Here is a 17,638-nt window from a genome sequence, read left to right as displayed (position 1 = left end):
AGGCGATTACGACCTTGTGTCCACCCTGGGTTAACCCTTCCTGGCCAACATGATGCCTGCAGCCTAAATTCAGAGGTCCCCATCGACAGAACCAGACGAAGATAACAGACTCCCAAAGGTACCCCTGCACCCGCAGCCCCCTGGCATTGGGGAATCCGACCAGCAGTCCAGCAACATTCAGCAGGCGGTCCTCTTGCTTGTCCAGACTTTGTTTTTCCGAAACCGACCTCCTGTACCCAGCTTGCAGCATCTTTGTGACCCCCAGGCCCCCCTTTTGAAAAGAATTGGGAGCCTGATGCTGTGTTTTCACCCTGCACCTGGCTGCCCCAGTGCCGCTGACAGTGTGTGCTTGGTGCTTACCCCCGGTGCTCACTTAAACCTCCAGGTCTGCCCTCCAAAGTTGTGGGTATTTACCTGTGAGCAGATCTGTTTCCGAGTGCCCCCACTCTCCATAGGATCCCTCTCTACATCCAAACCCAACTTAGACATCTGCACCTGACCGGCCCCGTGTTGCTAGTGGTGTGTGTTTGGGGGTCATCTTGAACCTTGACCACTGGACATCCTAACCCCTGGAGACTGTAACTGTAACTCGTGTACTTACCTCAAAACTGCACTAACACTTTTCCTTTTTTAGGACTGTTCTGAAAATTGCACTGTGTCAACTTTTGAAATTGAAAAGTGTTACTTGCCTGTAAACTGTTTTATTTGCCAAACCTAAACAAAGTACATTTGGTACATATGCTTAATACATACTTGCAACTGTAATTACTTGCAGCGAGAATTTTTTGGTTCTAGAAATAAAGTAACAAACCTATTTTTGCTATATAAAACCAATTGGCCTGGAGTTAGTCATTGAGTCTGTACCTCATTTCTTGACTGTGTGTGTACAACAAATGATTTGCACTTCCCTCTGATAAGCCTAAATGCTCGACGACACTACCACAACAGAGAACATTAGTATTATCTACTTTACCTCTGTTAAGCCCCTGGGAAACCCCTGGACTCTGTGCACAGTATATCTCATTTTGATATAGTATATACAGAGCCAGCTTCCCACAGTTAATACACTGTATAGTTTTATCAGTAAAGCTGCAAGTTAGTGGAAACGTTTTTGGAAATTTCTTGGAAAGTTGTTGTGTGTAGATGACAGTATGCTACCACATCATGGTATAGTAATATATTTTTTTAAAGTGAGTGTTTAAACAAACTGAGAAACACTCCTCCCCTGATGGCAATGCTATTAATAAACTAAAAGCAAGTCATGTGTCCCCTATATGTGGGCTAGATTCATGCAGCAAATTTTAGTCTATCTAATCAAACAAAAGAGGTTTTTTATTTGTACAGCAGAAATGCTGAGCTCACATCTGAAGGCACAATCATGTGAGAATGATGAAAAAAGGAGACTCTAAACTATTTGCCTAGGATCATACAATTTGAGTCCGTTTACGGGTCAGTTACATTATAGTTAGGTCTAGTAGATTATTCAAGTTATTCAACCAGCAGGTCTAGTAAAATTTTAATGATTTTTCGAGGCCTGACTATAAGTACCAAATACTTCCATTGTTCCGAAGTCAGCCCTCAAAATATTCTCGAAGTGCACGGCAGTAGTGGCTGCCTACCTCAGAAAACATTGTGTCTTTGTCTATCCATACCTAGATGATTGGCTAAAAAATTGTAAACTTTCAGAAAGCCCAGCTTCATTCTAAATGGACCTGAAATCTCATCCAGTGGTTGGGACTTCGTGTCAACCGCAGGAAATCAACACTGACCCCAGTACAGACCTTGCATTATTTGGGAACCTCCATCGACACCATCCAACATAGGTACTATCAACACACATGGTAAGGCTGTTCCTTCATCAAACCATTCTGGAGAAATAATAACTACCTTGAGGAGATTTCTTGGATACCCTGTCCCAAAAGAAGCAGCGTTTATACTTTTGCACATATGCTGCTCACTCTTGAAACGTCAACGCAAAAGAGAGGTAAGACGATAATTTGTAATTGTTTGTTAGTGGTGAAGCTAATTTAAGTCTCTCAGTGGAATAAAAAGAATCCATCTCTCAGCACACTGGCACCTTGGACTTTGGAACTTTTTGGCCATGAAGCAACTTCGCTAAGTACAATACGTTTGAGGCTATGTGAAGTCCATTGCTGTTTTACCTCTTAGCCAGCATTCCTGCAATTTAGTGTCCTTTAAGACAGAGGGCTCTTGAATTATTGTGTATTATTCTTCAGCTGTTCATATTACTCATATTTATTTTGAGTAGAACAAAAATCATTAATCAACCAATGGCGTAAGTTGTTGTCACTAGGGGTGGGCGGTGAACTCCGCACCGCTTGTGGAGTTTGCACAGTTTTTCCCACTCCATGCGCCGCTCCAATGTTAAGTTGGCGAACAAGGAAAATCTTACTTAGACCCCACCAACCCCCCCCCCCCCCCCCCCACCCCACACACATGAGAGTTCTAATGCAGGTGGTTGCGAATGCTTGCTACCCGTCATGTTGTGAAACCTTCCGTTTTCGTTGAGAAAGATGCCGCTCGAGTAGAAAATCTACTCGAGTGGCTGAAAAGAAGCAGTGTGCTCTTGCGCTGCGCATGGTGCTGTTATCACGGATTTTTCGGCACAGGACAAACATTTGGCACTAAAAATCAGCGTGAACATCATGACCTAACGCACTCAGCTACTTGCGGAACTTCTCGTAGCGCGGTGGCGTTTTTTTGTCACTGAACTCCACGACCTCCGCCCAGACCTAGTTGTGACCTTTAATGTTCTGTTTGGAGACTATCGTAAGTGGCTAGGAGGCAGGCTAGGGGAGAGGTTACAATTTGATCCTGGCATTCTAGGTAATAATGCTCTTGTCCCTTCTGGTCCTGAAATGTTGGTCACATATCATCTTATGTTTGAATTATAACAAAAAGATATCTTTAAAAGATAGATATTAATGCAGATTTGATGAAGATATTAACAAATCGAGGAGTTGTTTTATGTTCTCGAGATAGCGATCCCTATAAAGTCTTTATTGAGTTATATATATATATATATATATATATATATATATATATATATATATATATATCCATCCATATAGTAAAAAGGGTCCCCTTCTGTGGCAAAGGGCACAGTGTTATCAGTAGTCCTTCTTCAAGTTTTATGCATGCCTTTTTAATATAGTAAAAATACTCATGTGTACCAAATTCCTGTATAGGATAAATGTCAAAAGTTAAATCCATTTATAGATCAACCAGATTACATTTTATAGCATTCTGAATTAGCTATATCATTCCAGTAATGGACTAAATAGTTGGCATCAACCATCCTCACTTTCAGTCGTGATCTGTAAATGAATAACATGATTGCAAACATATAAAGCCCAAGTGGGCATCATTCTATATCATATTTAACCTTATGTAAAAACTGTATAAATCGTACAGTCCAGCCTGAAATAGAGCAAAAAAGATTAAAATCCTCTTTACTCAAATGCAAATCAAAGTGCAACAGCTGAAATATAGAGAATAGCAGGCATCAGAAAGGGAATATTAAATAAATCAACATAAAGAGGATCAGCATTAGTCCGGCTACCCAAAACCACAGTGCAGGTCATCCATTATGGCTAGTGTAGGTGGGCCTTCCAAAGCCAGTGCTTAAGTCATCTAAAAGCTCTTCATCGATGTTCAGACCTTTAGTGAATATAGTTTGTAAATTCTAAATCATGGCTCAAACTTTCAAATACCAAAGTATTGGAGCAGTTGCTGGTAAGCGTTCTAATATTCTCTTTTTCGCTATGAAGATTATAGCATGTGCCACAGGTGCAAATTTGTACATGCACCATATAGTCAGAATTTAAAGTTCGGAATTAGGAGAAACATTTATTTCCCTTGCCACAAACAATATTGTATTCTCTTTTTTTAGTAGTATTTTTGCAAGCTTTGACTTTGCAAGTTTGAAAAAACTTTTGTCCCATCCAACCACTGCTCATTCCTATCTGGAGCTAGATGACTATGTACCAAATGGTCTTTTATTGATTCTAATTTTCTGTACGTAATCAGCAGTTTGTCGCTAAATTCTAGTCCAATTACCCCATCAGATTTCAAAGTCCACCAATGTTTGCCAAGTAGTTTTTCCACTGTTCCAAATTGCTCATTGAAGGTGGCAAGAAATCTAATCATGGGTTTGACTTTGTTGTGAGAGATAAAGAGCAAGAGATTGAATGAGATTGAGATTTGGAAGGACAATTCTAAGAAATGTATAAGCAACTGATTAGAGCACTGTAATGGGTGTCTCCAACACACCAATCACACATTCCCAGCCCATTGAACATGCCACTGAAGTCCAACCAGAGATGGACCAGTACACGGTGCCCTGATCACTTCATCACAGGACAACTGGAGGTCTTGTCTGTGTTAAGAAAAGTATAATCAAAGCTGTGTCCTGATAGATGACAGAACTATGAAGCCATGCTAATGGCAAAATGTACACTGCTCAATTTGCAATCAAATGGCATAACTCATGACAGCCTTCATATTCATTATAAATGGTGTTATAGGAGTTATAATCTTCCCATATGATTGGCCTTCATTTGCCTACATTTCCTACCTTTTTAATGATATTCTCTTTTTCTGCTGTACCGTTACATTTAATGGTGAGGGAACTGGTATGAATGAAGGTTACACATCAGATGCTGCTTTCGTCTTCAGGAAATGAATAGGAGCCTCTAAATTTCCCTATCCAGCTTCTGTCACCCCAGCCTGACTGAATCTTGTGGAGCAAGAATATGAAATGAAAGTGTTACCTGGGATATGGCCTGATAAAACTGATGTTTGGAGACATGGCCGCCTTCTTTCTTCTTCTTTCCTACCTTGCTCCTCCTCTGCGGTGAAATCCTGGGTAGGGCAGAACTGATATGATATGAGTCAAATAACTTTGGTTCACCTGGGTTAGCATCAGCCACCAAGAGTAATGGTTTATAATTACATTGAAATATAGATGTATTCAAACAGTAAGCCTACTGAACAAAAATAGAGAAAAACAAAGCAATCGTTGTGCTCCATCAAACCCTACAGTAATGAAAATGACTCATCCATTATATAGTAAATAACATAAACAAACAGATAGATCAAGAAAGAATCTTTTTTTAATTTAATAGGAACTACAAATTAGAGCAACATAAAAATACTGATATAAACTGTACAATGCAATCGGCTGCAGTTGGTTCAACGCACAGAAAACAGTCATTTAAGGTTGACAGTAAATAAGATGAATTACACAATCAAAGAGACATCCAACTGTCCATATTGCATAAATAAAAGTCGATGTTTCAGCCCAAGGTATACTTGACCAAGGCCATCATCAGGACAGGGTGTTGCAAAACTGAATAGCTGTACAATTGTAAACACAATGGAAATAATTTTTAATGCCCAGAGATGTCTGTATAGAAATTCACAAAGAAACTCAACGAGGCCAGTCCAGCTGTTCACCATGGTACCAACAACTCTGCTGGATCATGTTGGCAGAAGCATGTTTTGTACCATGGTTATTAGCGTTTCCCTGCTTTTTTTTTTTTAATCAACAATTCAATTCCCTCCATCTCGGAGGCTGATTCTCCACTCGCTTTCTGGGAGTTCTGCCTCTTCCTGCCTTTTTGCTATGGTGTGCGGCTACAATAAAGATTAGAGGGACTGCGGGCCACTCTTTGTAGGAAGATAGGAGAGATTCCTTTGTATACAACCACATCGTTTGGATTCAGGGCATGGTGGAATTATGCCTCTTAAATTGGCTTTTCATTCATTGAGTGTGCCCCCGCTGCTTTGGCGCCTGTTGCCTTCCAGTCTTGATGCAAGTGGTCTCATTTTTGTGCTGCTTGAGTTGGTGTGCATCCTAATTTATCTGCACTGTATGCCCTGTTACTATTTTCTAAACGAAAAATAAAAGGAATAAAACAAAAAATAAAAATAAATACATCCCTAATGAGATTGCCCCATTTTTGGAATCAGTGACCCATTGGTCATGGTGTATTGACAATATTTTTTTCATCAGGGTTGGAGAATCAAACGTACTGCAGGAATTTATTATATGGTTGAATTTGTGTGACCCTAACCTGAGATTTACAGCAAATGGCAGTACTCAAGCAGTTGAGTTTCTAGATATTTTGATATACCATAATAATGGTATGTTGGAAGTAGACCTATTTGTAAAACCCACAGCACATTTTAGCAGTTACCATCCTAGAAATCAGAGACAGAGTATTCCTTTTAGTCAATTTCTGAGATTAAAGCGAAACTTTACCAATCTTCCACATTACGATGATTAGGCCATTGACATAAAGGAAAAGTTTATTGATTGAGATTACATGCATAGATTAGTGAGAGAAGTTTGTAAGAGAGCTAGATTTTATGACAAAGATAATTTAAGTAGTCATCCTCAACAAAAGGAATCTAAATTTCTATATGTTACTAGACATTCTGTGTTCAATGAAAGTTTGTCAAATAGTTAATGCTAATTGGCATATATTGAACAGCACTCTAGACCAAGGTGGTACTATCATTAAACCGATATTTGCACATAGGCGCAATAGGAATTTGAGGGACAATTTCATTAGATCACATCTACCGAAACTAGATACATTTGTTCAGAAAACAATTGATGGAAAAGCTCCAGTATGGGAAAGTTATAAATGTTCACAATTAAAGGCGTGTGATGGGGTGATTTTTGGAGGGTCCTTTACCATTAATGGATATATCATACAATTGAAGTTATTTGCTAACTGTACAACCACAAGTGTGTCCATGTGGGTTAGGCTTTGTCGGTGAAACAGGAAGTAGTATTGCCACCAGAATTACAGAGCTTTGGTCAGCTATTAAAATAGGAAAGACAAGCATCCCTTTAATGAAACTGTATTTGGAGAGATGTCATAAGATGGATGCGATTAAATAGTGAACAAAGGAGTCATGGATGTGATTTTTGTAGGGAAAAATAAGGAGGTCTACTGGATTTTTACTTTGGATACACGTACTTGAGGTTTGAATAATATAGTCCCCTGGCAGAATGCAATTATGTGACATTAATAACGAGGTGGTACATATCCCCTGTATTAACATGGCTTGACACTATTGGGAGTGCCTAGGTTGAGGATTGTATCAGTTCTGCTGAGCTCACTTGTCAACTTAAGTCTGATGGCCCTGGTCATATGGAGCAGTTTTACATCTACTACTATTGGTATTTGGTTCCCTCTATTATCATCTGTCGATCTAGTCGATATATATTGTATGAAAGATACAGGACCAACTGAGCCCACGCTTTCAAGTGTGGACATTAGGTTATCTGGGGTTGATTTAGGTTCTGCCATTTTAATTTCCAGTTTAGGGCGTATTCCCCGAGAGTAATTAAACAGCTGAATGAAGTTGTAATGTCACTGAGTCTCATTTCTCATATGACACTACACTAGTCAGCTCGTTGTACTAGGTTAAGATGGCGCACAAGGGTGTGTGAGATTTTGTAGTTGCTCCTGTTTTTAAGAAAGGAAAACAAATGTTCTTACATGTTTGATTACATATGGCATCTGAAACTGTTTTGTTATAATTTCAGATGTGATGAACACAAAGAGATATACAGTGGCTCTTGTAGAAAACTCTCAGATAGTGGTATTTGTGTCATAGTTTGTTTTTTGTTTGGCCTGTTCTTTCTCTGGGTTTTGTTTGACTTTTTCCCAAAGGTTATGTACATTGTTATGCAACTGAGCGACATACTCAAAAAGAGTTTAGCCCTCATCTTCCTCTTCCTCCAATTGTTCGGCAGCCATATCTAAGAGTGGGTGAGGCTGTCTACCACACACTTGTTCAAAGGAAGAGAACCCAATAGAGGACTGTACATGACATCTAATAGCAAAACAACTAGTGGAAGTTTCTTGTCCCAATCTTTCCCGAAGTCCCAAACCACTTTCTTCAGCAGGGACTTAATGGTACTGTTGTACTGTTCAGCTAAGCATTCCGTTTGGGGATGATCTATTGAGGTTCTGATTTGCTTTATGCTCAGGATTTTGCAGACCTGGGAAATAAGTTGGACATAAAGAGAGTACGTTGATCAGTTAATATTTCTCGGGGAAATTTGGCTTGAAAGAAGTTTACCATGGCTCAAGCAACTACTGTTGTAGTCATGCTATTGAGGGGAATAGCCTCAGAGTATTGTATTGCAAAATCCACAGATGCTAGTATATACTGATCCCCTTTCTAGGATGTTATTAGGAGTCTGACTATGTCCATACCCACCCTAATAAATGGATGTCAATGATAGGGAGTGGTCGTAGAAGAGGTTTAGCGGTATGAGAGGGATTGCTTATTTGACAGCGGTCACATGAGGCACAATGTCTATGAATATCAGAATAGACTCCAGACAATAAAAGCATCTCAACAGATATTATTCTTTTTTTCACAACCGCAGTTGTGGGCTAACTACAACACCTGCTGCCGGAAGGACAATAAGACAGGCAGTTGTACCTTCTCCTTTCCCCCCTGATGGACTGAATGATACAACAACCTCTTATTGATTTAAAAAATCTTTTTCTGATCTTCCATACCAGCTTTAGCCCAGGCTTGACTGAGATTACCATCATTTCTTTGAGCAGCCTGGAAGCTAGTTTGCGCATTTTCATAGTGTACTGAGATAAGAAAACAAAAGCATATTATGGTTATGTCTCCCCGAAGAGGCATCCTTATACACATGTGTTTCTGCCTTAGATTTCCTTTGTTTTACTGTACCTTTCCTTCAGTCCTCACTTAGGTAGGAAGCCTTCTGTAAACATTCTCTGAGTTACTGTCTTCATCTTTGAATACCAGCTCTGAAAATTGGAAGTGGTCAGTTCCTATTTATAGCACTCTCCACCATATTGGAAATGACTCCAGCCTTAACTGTTTCTGTTTTGTCATCCCACTCTCCCTGTTGGTGAGAAAGGCAGTCAGCCAGGCGCTTATTACATCACAGCTGGACTACAGTAAGGTCCTATACTTAGGATTGCTGGACCATTTGCTTAACAAACTTTAAGTAGTCCAAAACGTGGCAGCACACATGCTCCTGAACTTGCTTTCTAGAACTGATGTGTCTCCGCATCTGCAGACCTTACACTGGCTCTCAATAAAGAACAGAGTCTTATCAAAACGATGGTTCTTGCCCATAGAGCATTGCACCATTCGTGTGCTGGCTATTTGAGGGACGGAGCCGACTTCTATGTCGCTTCCAGAAATGTGTGATTCACCCATGGCTTTATGGCAAGGATCCTCAAGATCTGGTGCAGTAGAATGGGCAGTAGGACCTTCTGCTTCTTGGGGCCAGTGGCTTGGAATAATCTTCCACTAGAGCTTTGCTCGATAGCTTCACCTTCACTGTTTAAGAAAAAGTTGAACACATAGTTCTTCAAGCAGGTGTAGCAATGATGGCTCTTTGCAGTTCTCATCGAAAATGCAGCGCCAGGACCCTTCAGGGAGTACGCACACGCTTAAGTCCTATTTCATTTAATTTAATTTCACTGTACTTCTGTCTGTGCTACTGGGTACATTTTTGTGTTTTGTGATGGTAACCCTTTTAACCTTTATATTATGCCCAGGTGACATGCATTTTTTTTTATCTATCACTGATGGCAACCTGAACTTATGAAGGCCTCAGTGGGGTGGCCAGTTAATAAGAGTTTCTTTTTGTATTTGTTTTCACCCTTTCCTGTACACAACACATGACCCTTCTGAAACCCTGCTTCCATTGGTTCTGGAGGTTGGGCTTTCTGGGGACAAAATCTTGCCTTGTGGCCCCACTCTGCACAGTGGAAGCACTGTGGTCCAGGCCCCCCTTATATTTCTGCAGGCGTAACAGGTTGTTTGTGCTCAATGGAAGGCTACACATTTGGCTTAGCTGAAACTCTCCAGGAGGTAGATGGAAGGGGTTGTGAATGAGTGGAGTGGGCTTTAAAGTTGGGGGAGCTATGGTAGGGCATGCCAATTCTGTCGCTCCACTAACAATTATGTAAGGATGCTGCCTTCTAGTGGGCCTAGGCAGAGCATCAAGAATTTGTTTGAGATAGATTTTATCAGTGATTTCTTCAGTGGTAGACGTAGTGGGGGATAACCATCTGTTTCCCAAATCCTGTATCCTATAATATAAGGCCCAGGGTTATAATTGGGACTCAACTTTTCTTTTCAGAACTACTCGCTCAAGTCTTTCCAAAATAATTTTCGCAATGTCTGCATACAGAGTGGTCCCAGCGGGGTTGACTGCCTGATAGGCTGTTTGCAACTCTCCCAAGAGAAATGGGGCTATATATTGCCACCATATTTCAACTGGCAATGAAGGAGTTGTTGCAACTCTCTCAAAATTAGTTAAAAAAAATAATAATCCAGGTATTCCCCAGTCTGATGTCTTTGCAGTACAGAGCTGGGGACATTGGGGTTAATGTGAGAGCTAACAAGAGCATCAGTTTCAGAAAGGCTCAGTTGCATGCCTGTTGGTTTTCTGCTATCACGGTTGCCTGAACCTTAAGGGCTTTATTGACATTTTCCCCATCTTGTTGAGCGGTTTCAGTGTGTTGTTCTAATGCCAACTGTAAATGGCGCTGGCCCTCAGCCAGTTGTTGGACCATTTGTTCCATGGTGACCTGTTGTGTCATGTCTGAGGGCCACTTCTGATGCCATATGTAACAGGATCAAACACAGGACTCATTGTTAAGTCTTTATGGAAAGATTTTATTAAAGTCTTAGTGTTTCCTATTTCAGTGTTTTAGGGCAACTAGTAACACAATTAGAAGGACTACAATAGGGTAAGCAGTCTCTGAAAGAAGGTTTTTATTCACTCTTCTTGGTAACTAGGAAAGTCACTTCTGCTTCATGGGTTTTCTCTCTTCTCACTCTACCTTGTTCCCCTCACACAGACCCTCAGAAAGAAATATGAGGTCCTTAAGATTCTGCTTTGCTTTTGTTTACATGTTATCATCCCCCTTCACCAATCACCATTAGTGTCAACATGAGTTGAATCCTGTTCAGTAATATTCATGCAGCTATGTGGGATCGCTCTTTTAATGTGCCCCAAATATTCTTGTGCATTTGTGTCGTAACAGAGTCTCTCCATGCCCTCTACCACTCCTTAAACAAAAATGTACTCGCCTAGAGCTACGGCCCTCGCTTTGGGCTGTATCTGTGGGGACCTCAGCACCTCTCTCTTTCGGGCTGCTGGGTCTAAGCACTGTGTCCCCCTCTATCTTGCCATAGTCAGTCACGGTCAGCACTCCTCCTCTGCTGTTTTCGCCTTCTGTGTCCTCTGGACGTCTGCTTGGCCTTTGGGTCCCAGTCCCCTGGGTACAGTTCCACTCTCCCAACATCTTCTTTGGTTGCTCCTGTGGAATCCCAATACTTTGTGGCTCTCTGTACACCAATGACACCCATCATATGCCTTTTCCTCCTTTTCCAGCCTCGTCCGACCGTTTATTGGATGACCTCGCACCCATGTGATTTTCCCTGAACGGTGTGGCTAGAGGTGTAGCTTTCAGTTCCTTTTGCCTCAGAATGGCAGCGATGTTTGGGAGACTGCGAGCAGCCCTATTACATAGACCCTTGTATACATAGTGCAAATGGTTAGTCTGACATTTTTTAAAGAAACGCCAGAGACCTGATTTAATAAATACCTGATGAGCTACCAATAAAAGGGAGCAAGTTAAACCATTGATAATTAATAGAAAAGGAGAGGGTTTTTGGTGTGCGTAAGTGACTGAGTGTTTGGTCCTTCAAGAGGACTGCAATATCATGTGTGTTACTGTTAGGTTCTGTTCAACAGAACCTGGAATGGTGGCAGCATAACAAACGTAGCTATGGAAATGTATGTAGTGTCAGAAATGTTCTAAGGGCAACAGTTGGAACTGTACCACCTGCCCTGTCGGACGCATGCATCCTATCTTCAGTACATCTTGTAAAACCACATTACCTTCCCGGTGTGTCACTTTTCAGTGGCGACGATTGAGCCAGTTGCGCTCAGCGTCTTACGTAAGACAACATCCGTTGAATGAGAGCTGGGGCGCGTTATTTGACAATATACATGAAAAAGTATCTTAGTTACTTAGCAACCCAGACAGTGCATATTAAGTCTCTCTAAAGGAGAATTTAGATGCTCTGCAAGATTTCTCAGGCCACAACTGATTCTGCGTATTGGTGGAATACTCATCCATCAGTACAGTGACATGCACACTTTCCAAAGCAGATTGCAAGTGTGTCATGCAATGGTGATACGCACACCAATTACACTGGCATATTCATATAGGGCACGCCAGAGTATGTCTTCAACCAATTAAGGACTACAGTGACACGCACACGTTGCAAATGTGTCACGCAAATGTGATAAGCCCATCTTCATGGCATTCAAATGAGCAAGTGGTACTACATAAGTACAGCAATGATACTCTCACTTATCTTCATTACAAGACGTGTACCATCCCCTCTATATACAAATTTTGGGACTATATCATGCAGCACACAATGACATCTCCAGTACCATTTTTACCTACTCAGGACAATTCCATGGTGGAGTGGGAATTATGGCTAGAAGGTTTTGAAGCTTATATGGAAGCAATTGATTGGGAAATATTTACTCAAAAGAAAAAATTGGCACTATTAAAGCATTCATTGGGCACAGAAGGCAGGACATTTTAAAAACATCTTCTATCAATTGTGGTGTGCGATGATGGTGAAATTGATGAATATGCTTCGGCTATAAGATTGTTGGAAAGGAGTTTCAAGAAGAAGTATAATGTGACTATGGAGAGGCAAAACTTTTATATGAGAAAGCTACTTTCAGGGGAGTTGGTAGACAATTTTATTAGTGATTTTACAGTTTTAGTTATTGTAGGAAGTTGGCTCTGTATGCACTATTTCAAAGTAAGTAATAGTATGCACAGAGTCCAAGGGTTCCCCTTAGAGGTAAGATAGTGGCAAAAAGAGATAATACTAATGCTCTATTTTGTGGTAGTGTGGTCGAGCAGTAGGCTTATCAAAGGAGTAGTGTTAAGCATTTGTTGTACATACACACAGGCAATAAATGAGGAACACACACTCAGAGACAAATCCAGCCAATAGGTTTTGTTATAGAAAAATATCTTTTCTTAGTTTATTTTAAGAACCACAGGTTCAAATTCTACATGTAATATCTAATTTGAAAGGTATTGCAGGTAAGTACTCTAGGAACTTTGAATCATTACTTTAGCATGTATACTTTTTACATAAAACACAATAAGCTGTTTTAAAAGTGGACACAGTGCAATTTTCACAGTTCCTGGGGGAGGTAAGTTATTGTTAGTTTTCACAGGTAAGTAAGTCACTTACAGGTTTCAGTTTTTGGTCCAAGGTAGCCCACCGTTGGGGGTTCAGAGCAACCCCAAAGTTATCACACCAGCAGCTCAGGGCCGGTCAGGTGCAAAGGTCAAAGAGGTGCCCAAAACACATAGGCTATAATGGAGAGAAGGGGGTGCCCCGGTTCCAGTCTGCCAGCAGGTAAGTACCCGCATCTTCGGAGGGCAGACCAGGGGGGTTTTGTAGGGCACCGGGGGGGACACAAGTCAGCACAGAAAGTACACCCTCAGCAGCGCGGGGGCGGCCGGGTGCAGTGTGCAAACACGCGTCGGGTTTCCTTCAGTTTTCAATGGGAGACCAAGGGGTCTCTTCAGCGATGCAGACAGGCAAGGGGGGGGGGCTCCTCGGGGTAGCCACCACCTGGGCAAGGGAGAGGGCCTCCTGGGGGTCACTCCTGCACAGAAGTTCCGTTTCTTTAGGGGCTGGGGGCTGCGGGTGCAGGGTCTTTTCCAGCCGTCGGGAAATGGAGATCAGACAGTCGCGGTCAGGGGGAGCCTGGGGATTCCCTCTGCAGGCGTCGCTGTGGGGGCTCAGGGGGGACAACTTTGGTTACTCACAGTCGTAGAGTCGCCGGAGGGTCCTCCCTGAGTTGGTTGTTCTCCACCAGTCGAGTCGGGGTCGCCGGGTGCAGTGTTGCAAGTCTCACGCTTCTTGCGGGGAGTTGCAGGGGTCTTTAAATCTGCTCCTTGTAACAAAGTTGCAGTTCTTTTGGAGCAGTGCCGCTGTCCTCGGGAGTTTCTAGTCTTTCTTGAAGCTGGGCAGTCCTCAGAGGATTCAGAAGTCGCTGGTCCCTTGGAAAGCGTCGCTGGAGCAGGTTTCTTTGGAAGGCAGGAGACAGGCCGGCAAGTCTGGAGCCAAAGCAGTTGGTGTCTTCTGTTCTTCCTCTGCAGGGGTTTTTCAGCTCAGCAGTCCTTCTTCAGGTAAGTTGCAGGAATCTATATTCTTAGGTTCAGGGGAGCCCTTAAATACTAAATTTAAGGGCGTGTTTAGGTCTGGGGGGTTAGTAGCCAATGGCTACTAGCCCTGAGGGTGAGTACACCCTCTTTGTGCCTCCTCCCAAGGGGAGGGGGTCACATCCCTAATCCTATTGGGGGAATCCTCCATCTGCAAGATGGAGGATTTCTAAAAGTTAGTCACTTCAGCTCAGGACACCTTAGGGGCTGTCCTGACTGGCCAGTGACTCCTCCTTGCTGTTTTCTTTGTTTCCTCCAGCCTTGCCGCCAAAAGTGGGGGCCGTGGCCGGAGGGGGCGGCAACTCCACTAAGCTGGAGTGTCCTGCGGTGCTGTGACAAAGGGGTGAGCCTTTGAGGCTCACCGCCAGGTGTTACAGCTCCTGCTTGGGGGAGGTGTTAGCATCTCCACCCAGTGCAGGCTTTGTTACTGGCCTCAGAGTGACAAAGGCACTCTCCCCATGGGGCCAGCAACATGTCTCTAGTGTGGCAGGCTGCTGGAACCAGTCAGCCTACACAGATAGTCGGTTAAGTTTCAGGGGGCACCTCTAAGGTGCCCTCTGTGGTGTATTTTACAATAAAATGTACACTGGCATCAGTGTGCATTTATTGTGCTGAGAAGTTTGATACCAAACTTCCCAGTTTTCAGTGTAGCCATTATGGTGCTGTGGAGTTTGTGTAAAACAGACTCCCAGACCATATACTCTTATGGCTACCCTGCACTTACAATGTCTAAGGTATTGCTTAGACACTGTAGGGGCACAGTGCTCATGCACTGGTGCCCTCACCTATGGTATAGTGCACCCTTCCTTAGGGCTGTAAGGCCTACTAGAGGGGTGACTTATCTATACCTGCATAGGCAGTGAGAGGCTGGCATGGCACCCTGAGGGGAGTGCCATGTCGACTTACTCGTTTTGTTCTCACCAGCACACACAAGCTGGCAAGCAGTGTGTCTGTGCTGAGTGAGGGGTCTCCAGGGTGGCATAAGACATGCTGCAGCCCTTAGAGACCTTCCCTGGCATCAGGGCCCTTGGTACCAGAGGTACCAGTTACAAGGGACTTATCTGGATGCCAGGGTGTGCCAATTGTGGAATCAAAAGTACAGGTTAGGGAAAGAACACTGGTGCTGGGGCCTGGTTAGCAGGCCTCAGCACACTTTCAATTCAAAACATAGCATCAGCAAAGCCAAAAAGTCAGGGGGTAACCATGCCAAGGAGGCATTTCCTTACAGTTATCAAGCGTGAATCTAAAGTATTTAAAGATTCAATGTTGAGGCATCAATTGGTTGAGAAAACCAGTAATAAGAAAATATAGGAGAAATTGTTAACTACAGAAAATGTAACATTGGATAGAGCACTGGAAATAGCTAGAAACGTAGCGACAACATTGTACATTGGAGTCAAGAGCACAAGTTGTTACATTAGATAGTGCAGTAAGAAAAAAAGAAAGGAAGACAGATTCCAAACAAATAATGTCATAGAGAGTGTTGGACTGTTATAGGTGTGGCAGTAAAAGTCATTTGGGTAACGTCACCACATCCCCTTCTGTAGACAAAGTTTGTGTTAAATGCAAAGAGAAAGGAATTTCACAAGGGTGTGCAAGTCAAAAAGGGGTTTTGGAACAGCAAAAGTAAAGAAAGTCCTTTCTGTGGACAATGTGGAAGACAGTAATTCCAATTCAAGTAATGAAAATGAGAATGTTATGGCAAATTTGGATACTGGAGGAGGAACATTCGCAAGTGATAGTGTTTTTAAAATAGATCACATGAATGTCAAAAGGCCAATATGTCAATTAGAGATCATCGGCATCTTGGTGCCTATGTTGGCTGACTGGTTCATTCTTCACCTTGATCGATCCGGGGGAATGGATCAAATTTGGAAATGTTAGATTGAGGAAATCTAATGTTAAACCCATAGCATATTGGGGTAAACCTGTGGAAGCATTGTGAATTTGAGGCTGTTCTAACCTTTAGAAGTCATAATATTTCAGCCATGGTGTATGTTGCCAAAGAATGATTGTTTATTGGGTTGGTTGGAACAGAAGAACCTTTGAATTATATTAGATCCCAACAGTCAAGAGCAAGTATTGTTGAAGGAGGAATGTATGAATGTTTGGAGGATGGAAACGCATAATTGGGTAAAATAAATTCCTGAAGCGTTCTGTGAGAAATTGGGTAAAATTAAAGGGTTTTTTTGCACCGTATTGTGTTAAAGGAGGGAGCGGAGCCTGTGGTTCATTAGCTTAGGAGGGTGCCATTGGTCGTGAGTGGAGAAATGGAACAGTAATTGAAACGTTTAACTGAACAAGGAATAATTGAACAAACTGAAAGTTCAGACTGTTTGTCACCGGTGGTCTTAGCAAAAAAATAAAATGGTAGTTTAAGGATATGCATAGACTTGAGAGATCTGACTTAGGAAATATGGGTGGATAGATATCCTTTGCCTAATATAGCTGAAATGTTGGGTTCTCTAAAAGATGCCAAAGTATTCATCACACTTGATATGTCATCTGCACATCATCAGATTGTTTTACACAGGAGTAGTCATCATCTGGTACAGAAGGTGTGAACACAAGGCGTTCTGATTTTACAGATAGCAATACCACACAGGCCGAATAAAGATTCTGGTACATGCATGTACTCCATAGTGATGTGATTTGATGATGGTTCGTCACATGATGGTTTGTCACATTTCAAATCCACACCATTTTTTACTTTATCAGTCTAATAAATTGCTCTGTGGTTACATGAGTACAAGCCTTTTGCATAATTCTTATATCCTAAGTCAGTTGTGAAGTTACTGCTTGTTCAAACCATTGACTGAACATAAGCGAGTGTGATAAGTATTTGACCTTTTGTTTTACTTCAAGATCCCCAACGCCACCACCTACTCCTACTAGATCCCAGCTCTCAAAAAGGAAGACTCCAGAAAAGGTCAGGGTTTCTATGCGTATCCTGAAAGAGCTCAAAACCATCTCTGCCCAAGATGATTCTCAGTCAGTAAACGCTGACCAGCCTGAGCCACATGAGAAAGCTGAACAGCCTATCTGTGAAGGATCAGAATCTGGTAAAAATGACATTCCTAAAGTCAGAATTTGTAATGTTATAAGATCATTTGCTTATGTCAATGTGATGTATTTTGGTTGTTGTGACAACATAACCACTGTAGCATATGTGATTGCACAATCTTTAATCCCAAGAGCATCTTAAGAATTGATGTGGCACAACTCACTTCCTGTGACAAATCAGTATAAGTCTGGCAAATCATTGTTGTTGTTCAAGGATTCATCATGGTAATACCCAGCTCAAAGCAGTGCTA

The 17,638-nt window shown here is 42.1% G+C and overlaps 1 protein-coding gene across 6 annotated transcripts in view; it reads left to right on the top strand.

Annotated features, from left to right (window-relative positions):
- Positions 1-17,638, top strand: part of BRCA1 (BRCA1 DNA repair associated) — a 477,104-nt gene that overhangs the window by 324,962 nt on the left and 134,504 nt on the right. For all 6 annotated transcript variants that reach the window (XM_069237765.1, XM_069237766.1, XM_069237761.1 and 3 more), the window contains exon 14: positions 17,190-17,386. In XM_069237765.1, the coding sequence (XP_069093866.1) occupies positions 17,190-17,386 (197 nt within the window). The remainder of the gene's footprint in view (positions 1-17,189; positions 17,387-17,638) is intronic.

The sequence above is a fragment of the Pleurodeles waltl genome, chromosome 6 (genome assembly GCF_031143425.1).
Source record: "Pleurodeles waltl isolate 20211129_DDA chromosome 6, aPleWal1.hap1.20221129, whole genome shotgun sequence".
Lineage (NCBI taxonomy): Eukaryota > Metazoa > Chordata > Amphibia > Caudata > Salamandridae > Pleurodeles > Pleurodeles waltl.
The sequence above is the reverse complement of the archived record's forward strand: the minus strand, read 5'-3'. Positions and strand labels throughout refer to the sequence as shown.